Source organism: Bos grunniens, chromosome 18, assembly GCF_055505025.1.
Source record: "Bos grunniens cultivar Pamir isolate PY7600 chromosome 18, Bosgru_T2T1.0, whole genome shotgun sequence".
Lineage (NCBI taxonomy): Eukaryota > Metazoa > Chordata > Mammalia > Artiodactyla > Bovidae > Bos > Bos grunniens.
Window position 1 is genome coordinate 14,035,841 of NC_141182.1, and position 9,693 is coordinate 14,045,533.

General features: G+C 59.5%; 1 protein-coding gene across 1 annotated transcript; it reads right to left on the reverse strand.

Annotated features, from left to right (window-relative positions):
- Positions 1-1,383: 1,383 nt before the first annotated feature.
- SNAI3 (snail family transcriptional repressor 3) lies at positions 1,384-9,640 on the reverse strand. Its single transcript, XM_086350303.1, has 3 exons — positions 9,488-9,640; positions 5,567-6,187; positions 1,384-4,103 (listed from the first exon to the last, which is right to left on the reverse strand). The coding sequence occupies exons 1-3, from the start codon at positions 9,561-9,563 to the stop codon at positions 3,925-3,927; spliced, it is 876 nt and encodes a 291-aa protein (XP_086206429.1). The 5' UTR covers positions 9,564-9,640; the 3' UTR covers positions 1,384-3,924.
- Between the last annotated feature and the right edge of the window lie 53 nt (positions 9,641-9,693).

The window sequence follows — 9,693 nt, forward strand, 5'->3', positions numbered from 1 at the left end:
AGAATGAGCAGTTGTGTTGTGTTTTTGGCGTCTCCTGTCTCCTTGGCTGCCATGTCCCCCTGGCCCCTCTTGAGTTCTGCAGCAGAAGCTCACCTACTTTCTCGCAGACACCGAGGCGTCGCAGTAGAGTGAAGCTCAGCAGAGCCACGAGGCTGGAGCCAGCATGCCTCACTGCTCACCTGGCAAGGACTCTGTGTTTGCCGGCAGAGGCCTGCAGACCCCCGACTTGTAGAGGGGGTGCTGCCCGCCGCGCCCAGGTCCCAGCCTCTCCCTAGCACCTCTCGGTTTTGGCTGCCATGGTGCTCTCCCTGGAATGCTCCACCATCTGCAAGGTGATGGAGGCTGGAAACTTTTGTTCCACTGAACTTTGCCAGGGAGCTATACTTAGCCACCAAGTGGAGGCCAGGAGTGGGCTCTCTGAGTATAGATAGTAACCAGTGGGCTATTTTCAAACTTCCAGAGAACCCCCGGAATATTCTGGGCCAACCCGATATTTATGGAAGCCTCTGGGCTCCCTAGTGCGTCTGCAGATTCAGGAGAGAGGTCTCAACAGGGAGTGGGGGGCAGCTGGGCCCCCAGGAGGCCGGGCATCCCTCCCACACCTGTCCTGGGATCTGAGCCATGAGCCGGGCGTGAGCGTCCCAGTCAGAAGGTGGCCCCAGGGGTTTTTTGTCTGCCGCCCCTCACGAGCCTCCCGGGAGCACTTTTCATATGGTGCAGATGCCGCCCCCACCCCAATTCTCTTGTCCAGAATCCTGCGGATTTCTTAGGCTCCTGCTTTTGCCCAGACTTAGCCCACTGCCTCCGAAACACCTGCTTCCTATTCCTCAAGTCCTGGGGCTCCTGTCCCCCAACCCAGTCTCTTGCCCTGGAGAGAGGCACTGACAGTGTGCTTGGAGCAGTGTGATCAAAAGGCCTTCCGACGGGAGAAAAGAGAAGTGTGACACATAAAAATCTGGGTAGAGAAAAGAAAGCCTGTGGTTGCAGGGCAGGAGACCCAGATAGCAGTGCCATACCTCACGTGGGGTCAAGTGTGAGTGAGGGTTGGACCCCTTCTTGATCCCCACCCGTGGGTGTTGGGAGTGGGCTCCAGAAACCCGAACACTAAGCGAGTGTCCTGGGTCAGTGCTGCTGCTGACTAGGCAGAACCACGAGGAACAGAGAGGTGGGAAGCTGTGAGGCCTGAGTGGCCAGCGGGGACGTGGCCCCATGGCAGGGACGCGGTGTGCTGACTGCGGCCACCCTGCTCGGAGGGGAATGTCTCCCCCATTCATTCCACGTTGGCTCCCTGGCAGGTGCCCGGGCCTGTCTTCACCCTGCCTGCCAACCCACCCTCCGCCAGCCCAGATATAAATATAAGAGCATTTTCCATGGGCCAGCACAGAAGGGCAAACATGGGACTTTATTTTAGGCTTGTGAAATTCCCTTCCTCCATCCCCAACAGGTGCATCGGCTTCATTTAGATATTGGTGCTCAGAAATAGAACACAATTTACAATATAGCTTCCTTCAGGCATCTGGATGCCATTTTAAAAAAGCTGTCCAGCGCGGTGGTCGGACACAAACACAAGTGCAGTTGGAGCTCAGCCTTTGCCAGGAACCAGCAGAGGCTCCCGAGCCCTGGGCTGCCCACCCCACCCAGCAGCGGCCCGGGCACTTCAGGAGACGGTGCGGGGTGGGGGTGGGGTGTCCCTGTAGGCCAGAGGCCCCTTCTCACCCGCAGTGGGGCCCTGACCAGGACAGCGGAGAGGAGGTGGGGTCAGGCACCAGCAAACTCCAGAGTGGGCTGTGGGGGTGGGCTCATGCTGCCTTTGGCGAGGTGTTTCTTGTGAGATGGCTGCCGCCTCGACCCTTCGTGCCTGAGGGGAACAGGGACCCACCAGACATCTCTGGGCAAATGTGTGTTGTCGTCAGCTGTTACAGGGTGAACAGTGCCCCCATTCATATACTGAGGTCCTGACCCCAAGGAACCTCAGAATGTGGCCTCATTTGGAAACCGGGTCTTTGCGGATGTTGTCAAGAGGAGGTCATCAGGGTGGGTCCTCGCCCAGTCTGACGGGTGTCCTTATAAAAAGGGGAGATCTGGACACAGAGACAGACACACACACGCGGGGAGATGGAGGCAGAGATGGGGGTGATGCTTCCATGAGCCACAGAATGTCAGAGGAGCCAGCAAAACAGGAGCTAAGAGAGGCCTGGGGCCCCAGAAGGGACCAGCCTGGCGGGCACCTCAGCCTCAGACTTCCGGCCTCCAGGCTTGTGGGGGAGTCATTCTCTGTGGTCTGAGGGCCCCGCTCTGTGGGTTTGTAACGGCCACCCCAGCAAAGGGCACATTTCCTTCAAGGGAAACGTCCGGTTCCTGCCATCTGTCCTCGAGAGAGGCTGACTCCTGTGAGGGGGGCAGCGGGCCTGGGAACGCGAGTGTGGCTTCCTCCTCAGGGTCTGTGTTGTCAGCAGATGCAGTCTGGTTCAGGCTGGATCAGGGGCTCTCCTGGGTGGTTAGTTTCATCAGGGTCACCTTCGGTCCAAAGAAGCCCAAGGTCCAGTTTCCTCTGGCATGTCCCCGGGTCCCTTCTGATGGCCGGATCAAACCAGCCACCCGGGGCCTGTTGGCCCCCTGACGTGTCCCTCAGGGTCTGTGTGTGCAGAGCCGGGGACACTGTGGTCCTGTCACACAGGACACAGGAAGGGGGTCAGCAGGTCCAGTGGCTCAAGGCTGAGAGCGGGGGCCTCTGCCACTTGCCATGTGACTTCACCCTGGAAGCGGGACCGAGGTGCCTAACTCTGTCCCTTGGCCAGGACCAGCCCTCCTGCAGAGTGGAACAGGCGTCCCCTCCTGGTGTCAAGGACTCAACCCATCTCCGCCAGACTCAGGCTTCCTTCCTGGTTCCTGAATGCCACCCCACAGGGTCCAGTGCAGACGACTCAGACACGCTGCCAAGAAGCCGGGCCAGCCCAGCAGGTGACTGCCCATAACAAGGAAATGGGGTCTCAGCGTCTGAGTTAGCTTGGAAAGCTGTGTTCTGGGTGGGATCAAAGATGGGCTGTTCGCTGGTTTGAGGGTGCTGCAGCCTCAGGAAGGCGCTGCAGCCTCAGGAGGGCGCGTGCAGGAAGGAGGCTGCATGCTGAGTGATGGGCTTGGGCCGCGGGCAGGGGGCTACAGTGAAGCTGTGTCCGTGGTGGTCAGTACAGATGCTGCAGGCACAGCATGGACTGTCCTCTGAGTTAGGCTTTGAGGAGATAAACGCCCATCACAGACAGCCGGCCTCGGGTGCTCTCTCACACCCTCACCCCGTCCCTCGTCTGCGTTGAACTGTCCCCACGTCCTTCCGAGGGAAGGTGCCCTGCTCACCTGGGGCTGCCAGCCCAGAAGGACCGCACAGCTCAAGGCCCTTGACCCTCGGTTTCCCCTACTCTGGCCAGAAGCCAGGATCATCCAGGTGCCCTGCAGCTGCAGCAGCCTGTCAGAGCTCAGCCTCTTCCGTGGACCTGGGGGACTGGGCAAGCCTCAGAGGCCAGCGCATCGGGAGTGCAGGCTCTTTATCACCCTGAATCCACCCGCCTCGGGGCCTCCTGCTGCTCCCTCCTCAGGACAGCCTAGTGAGGAGGCAGGGGGATGCGTGTCGTGAGTGTGCGCCTGTGCACACGTGACATGAGACAGCTTGGCCCACCCCCAGGCAGGTGGAGGTGAGCCTCGAGGTAGCTCTGCCCGCGGGTGGCCCCCAGGGATGTGCTTGGCCCAGGTCAACCTGTCAGTCAGGAGCGGAGGGCACCCAGGGTAGCCCCGGCCTTGTCAGCCTCACTCAGGGGTCGCCTGTGTCGGCTGAGCACGGAGGTTCTAGTCAGGATGAGCGTCTTCCCTGGAGAGAAGCCCCTCACCTGGGCAGGGGAGGGCGCCGGGCTCCTCAAGGACACCCCTCCCCTCTCAGGGGGCGCAGCAGCCAGCCTCCTCATGCCGCGCCAGGAGCGCCATGCGGGAGAAGGTCTTGGCGCAGCGCTTACACCGATACTTCTTGGTGTCCGAGTGTGTCTGTAGGTGGGCCCGCAGGTTGGAACGGTCAGCGAAGGCCCTGCTGCAGTGAGGGCAGGTGTAGGGCTTCTCACCTAGGGGAGCAGAGGGGACACCGGTGAGGGACCCACTTGCAGCAGTCAGAACACTGAGGGGGAAGCCCCCGCCTTGTGAGTGAATAACTGCCCCATCCAGAGGCTCGCTCAGCCCCCCAACAGGGACTCCAACGCCTTCCTCCCCATCGCCCCCTCCCTCCGGATAACTGATGGGGGGGTCCTCTCCACGCCTGCCCTCAGCCGAGGGGTCACGTGCCCAGTAACCTGGGCAAGACCTCAGCAGCTAAAACACAGACTTTGGTGAGATGGCTCTTCTGCTGGAGCTCCCCAGGGCCCCTGCCACCAGCCCTGGGCAGGAGAGGCGCTGCGAGCCTTCTGGGAGCTGTGCCCACCCCCACCTCCCCCCAAGCCTTGAGGGTGGCCATGCGCGGGCAGCATACAGGCCCTGGAGTGCACCCGTGTCTTCCAGGCCGCCTCCAGTCAGGGCAAGCGGGGATTTGGACAGAGTCCTTCTGCTGGGACCTTCTGTTAGGCCGACCCAACAGGTGTAAAAGGAAGGTCAGTGAGAGTCCTCTGTTCAGCTCTGCCTGTGTGGAGAGTCCTGCAGGGCCCTGAGCATCACGTTCCCGCTGCCCGGCCCTTGTGTTCCCAGAACAGGGCGCTGACCCCTGACGGTGTGATCGGGCACCCGGAGGGGGACATCCTCAGTGAGTGGTCAGGGAAAACCGGATGGATTTCCAGCCTGAAGAAAGGCTCCTATGAAACCCTCCTTCCCGTCCCTCATTCAGTACGACTCACAGGGCTGTGACCGAGGTGTAAGGGAGGGTCCAGTTATGGAAAGTGTGTATTGTAAGGCCCGGAGCTGTCTCTCTGTGCCTGTCTCTCAATCACCAAGTGCTTCACAAAGCCCAGGACTCGAGATGAAGAGTCCCCGAGGGCAGGGCAAGGCTGGGCCCTTGCAGTCTTTCTGGGCTGTTTAGTTTACCACTAAGACGTGGCTCCCTGCCCCACATTCCCCTCCCATCTGCCCCTCTTCTGCAGCACTTGGCACTCCGCGGCCACCCTCTCACCCAACGATGGGTTTGCTCCAGAGTAACTCCCAGCCCCCGTCTCTGTCCCTCAGACAGACTGTGCGATCCCCTGGGGTCCTCCTGCCCAAGCCAGGCCCTTCTGGCTCCTCTCCTTTCCTTCTCCTCCAGAATCTGGAAAGGCCACGGAATGTGAGAAGTCAGCCCCTGCAGACGCCCTGTGCATCCCACCAGGTGTATGAGTTGATACTGGAGACAGGAATGTCCCCAAAAGGATGCCTGTGTGTCCTAAACCCGGGTACCTGTGAGTCTGGGGGTGTGGGCCTTTGAGCCGCAGCCTCAGGACACCAGGAAGTAGAAGCAGTGTGTGCATCTGTCCTCTTGCTTATGAAACCACCCCTCTCCCTGCACCTCCCGCTTTGAGAGCCAGGCCTCACCCCGCCCCCAGCTAGCTCCTTGGGGGCCCGCGTCTACCTGTGTGGGTCCGGAGGTGGCCCTGGAGCAGCCAGGGCCTGGAGAAGGCCTTGCCGCAGATGGCGCAGAGGCAGGGCAGCGTGTGCGTGCGGATGTGCATCTTGAGGGCGCCCAGGCTGCCGTACTCCTTGTCACAGAACTTGCAGGTGAAGCAGCGCTGGGCCTGCAGGTGGCAGTGCAGCTGCTGATGCCCGGCCAGGGCGGCCGGCGCGTGGAAGGGCCTGTGGCAGGGGAAGCCCCCCGGGCTGCAGGGGGCCCGCTCGGCCCCCGGCAGGCAGCAGCCCGGAGGCTGGGCCCCATCTGCGTTCAGGATCGAGGGCCAGCGCGTGGGCAGAGCCAGCAGCGGGGGCAGGTTGAGGTGGTTCACGCTGTCTCTGAGAGGTGCGCTGGGGGCCCGGCCAGCCCGGGGGTCCTCCAGGCTGACTTCCAGGGGGCCTGGCCCCAAGGCCCTGCCAGCTTCCTCATTACACAGGAATGTGGGGAGGGGCAGGGAGACGTGGGCAACGACGGAGGTGAAGTCCCAGGGCTGGGGAGGGTCGCCAGATGTGGACGGGGCTGCCTTGTCTGGGAGGACGAAAGGCACCACCAGCCCCCCACAGGCTGCACAGGCACCACTGGTATCTAGAAGCAGGGCAGGGAGACAGGGCATGGTGAAGTCTGAGTCCCAGTGCTGGGAGTCCTCCAACCCGCCTTCCTGGCCCAATCCCACAACCAGGCCTTCGGCAGCCCTGTGCAAAGGAGGTCCTCACCAGACAGAAGTGTGGGCCACTGGGTCAGAGCAGGAATCTCAGCTCCTCTTTAAAAACAAGGACAGAGAAACATCTCACAGGGTCCCAGAGCAGCCCTCAGGGGCCAAGGGAGACCCCCTGACCCCCTGGGCAGGACAGGCCCTGTCTCTGAGCCCCTGCCCCAGCTCAGGGCCAGCTCAGAGCTCCGTCCTGCGGGCTCCCACACAGCATTAATTCACAGCACTTGGCAGCAGGCCGATGTGTGTAAAATAGCTAATTGGCCTCCAGTCACCTCCGACCCCGCTTGCCCATCACAACATGGGTGCACACAGCCTCCTGCAGATGCTCCCAGGTCAAAACAGGTTGTTCCAGCTGGTGTCTACTGCCTTCTGGGTTGGCCTTCCCTCAGGCTGTGGGCCAGCATGCCTCATGCTTGACCCAGGGGGCAGAAGCCCCCAGAGTAAACAAGTTAGGCAAGTTCAGTTCTGCACTTCCCCAAGATCAAATCTCCAAACAGCTCTCAATCTATTTCTTATTTCATGTGTCAAAATAAATCTCTGGCCCCATTTCTGTGTCCGCACTATTGCTCTGGGTTGAGAAAGACAGACCATAGAATGGGGAAAATATTTGCAAATCAGATATCTGATAAGGAATTAGAGTCAAGAATATATAGGGAAACTTTGCACTCAACAATGAAACAACAAATAATCCAATTTTTAAATGGGTAAAGAATCTGAATAGACATTTTTCCAAGGAAGACATACACACAGCCAATAAGCACCGGAAAAGATGCTCAGTGTCCTTAGCCTGCAGGGAGATGCAGGTTAAAGCCATAGTGAGGTGCCACATCATACCCATCTAGGATGGCTAGAATTAAAAATAGGCAATTAGATGTGTTGACGAGGATGCAGAGAAATGGATAAGTGAAGGAAGTTTTCCCTTTCTCCACCCTCTCCTGACTTCACTGTTTCCCACTGCAGTCTTCCCAGTGATAACATCAACACACCAGTTTCCTGTCCTTCCAGAAGTGGAGGCTGGACAGTGACTAGCTAAGGGATGAAGTCCAAGGAATTTCTGGAGACAGCACTGGGGTGCCCAGAGAGTCTAAGGGCCCTTGTATAGGAAGAGAGTCACCTTAAGTCTCTGAGGCTCAGCTACTACCCAGGCCCCAGGTGCCACCATGGAGCCAAACCCTATCTGGGGGCCGGTGTTGACCCCACTGGGAGGGCAGGGGAGAGGCAGCCATCTGCTGGGTGCTTGTGACTGCATGCTTCTGTTAATACTTTTCTTTTTAGTTAATTAATTACTTTGGCTGCGCTGGGTCTTAGTTGTGGCATGTGGGATCTAGTTCCCTGACCAGGGATTGAACCCAGGCCCCATGCATTGGGAGCACAGAGTCTTAGCCACTGGACCACAGAGGAGTACCTCTGCTAATACTTTAAATGTTTCCCCATACATCCTGGGTTAGCTAGATTGTTTTATTCATCCTGTAGCTCAGATTCCTGGGAGAATAGACTTTTAAATTCCCTTCTGGCTTCAGGGGTTCCCTGGGGAGGCCCAAAAGGGCACTTATTGAAAAGTGAAGAATGCTGCTGCTGCTGCTGCTGCTAAGTCGCTTCAGTTGTGTCTGACTCCGTGCGACCCCATAGACGGCAGCCCACCAGGCTCCCCCGTCCCTGGGATTCTCCAGGCAAGAACACTGGAGTGGGTCGCCATTTCCTTCTCCAATGCATGAAAGTGAAAAGTGAAAGTGAAGTCGCTCAGTCGTGTCCGACTCTTAGCGACCCCATGGATGGCAGCCCACCAGGCTCCTCCGTCCATGGGATTTTCCAGGCAAGAGTACTGGAGTGGGGTGCCATTGCCTTCTCCAAAAGTGCAGAATGGGGGACCCCAAATCCAGCATCTCAGGTCTATGCTAGGGTAACTGCCTGACAGAAAGAGGGTCACCACAGCCATTTGGCCTCAGGAAGCTGGTGCTCAAGGCTGAGGGAGAGGGGTAGGGAGCAGAACACTGGTGGCCCCAAGGCTGCTCCCTGACCATCAGTCACTGGGCCTTGGGCGACTGTGGGGTCTGCACAGATGAGTGGGGTGCCTGTGACACTGGACTCTAGACAATGGTTTTTCAGCCTGTAAAGCCACGACCCATGTGAATTATGTGTCCTGTCATACATGTATATCCAAAAGAAAAGTTTCCTTTACCATCTGCATTGTACTCTGATGGTTTCTGTTCTTTTTTATTTTATAAAATTGCTGGTGGTGACTCAACTGGATTTCTAAATGTGAAGTTGAGAATCCCAGTCCTAGACTCTGCCCACTGGTGACAGCACCCGCTCCCCCAGCCTGGACTGTCTCCCTGCTGCCAGTCCTGAGTGGGCACCGACTCTGTGCTCTAGTCTCCACAATGTCCCTCCACCCCACTCTGAGACAGCAGTACCCCAGAGGGTCTTCACCCCAAGAAGCTGTGGAGCTGGGGGCAGCTCTGACCACTCCAGAGAGGCCTTTGCCCTGGCACCTCCACGTGTTCTGACCCTAAAGGGAGTGGAGATGAGTGCACAGGCCTGGTTGCTGGACGCCCGTTTCCCCACCTGGGTGAGGACTGTCCTCCCTTAGTCCAACCTACCCTGGGCAATCTTCTCTAGGGTGAAGGGAGGTGGGAAGGAAGGAGACCCCCAGAAGGGGTGAGGAGGCATTGGAGGGGGCCCAGCAAACTACTGGGCGAGCTGGGGCTTGGCACCAAGGGCCCCCTGGGTCACTCTTCCCATTCCCTCTGCTCACCACCGACGCCAGGATGCTCTGGGGGCCTTTGGAGAGCAGCCTGGGGTCACGTCGTCTCTCTCCGCAATATCTGTGGGGCTCTCTCAAATATCTTGTCCCAGGAAGATGGCCCTGGGGTCCTTTTTCTAGGATGAACATGCCAGGCCATAGCGAAGAGCCTCAGAGTGACTAGGGGCCTGGAAACTTATCTAAGTGGACAGAGAATCCTCACCCACTCTGCCTGACGCGAGGCCGAGGTCCCTGGAGTGCACAAGGCGCCCGCGGGACACCTTCCTACCTTCAGCTCCGTGGTCCCTCCTCCCACCTGGGACAGGTGTCCCGGCTCCCGGGGGGCGCGGGCGGACGGGGACGAGGCGTCTCCCCTCTTGCCCCGCGGGAGTCGAGCTCTGGGCGGGGCAGGGAAGCGAGCAGCCCCTACCTCTCTGCGTCTCCAGCTGCCCGTAGTTGGGGACCCTGTGGCTGGAGTGCGTCTTCACGAGGAAGGAGCGCGGCATGGTGCCCTCGCGCGGGTGGCGCTCAGCGTCCGCCGGGGCCCGCGGGCTGCGCGTCCCGCAGGTGCCTGGAGGGTCAGGTTATTAGCATAGCGCGCCGCCTCGGCCAACCAGCGCGCGGCGCGGCCGGGCC

Bases quoted from the DNA above. Each gene is read 5' to 3' on its own strand.
- SNAI3 (XM_086350303.1), bottom strand. From the start codon at position 9,563: ATGCCGCGCTCCTTCCTCGTGAAGACGCACTCCAGCCACAGGGTCCCC. The intron at 6,188-9,487 runs GTAGGGGCTGCT...CCCTGCTTCTAG, and splicing joins GCAGCTGGAGACGCAGAGAG to ATACCAGTGGTGCCTGTGCA. The intron at 4,104-5,566 runs GTAGACGCGGGC...CTGCTCCCCTAG, and splicing joins CCACCTCCGGACCCACACAG to GTGAGAAGCCCTACACCTGC.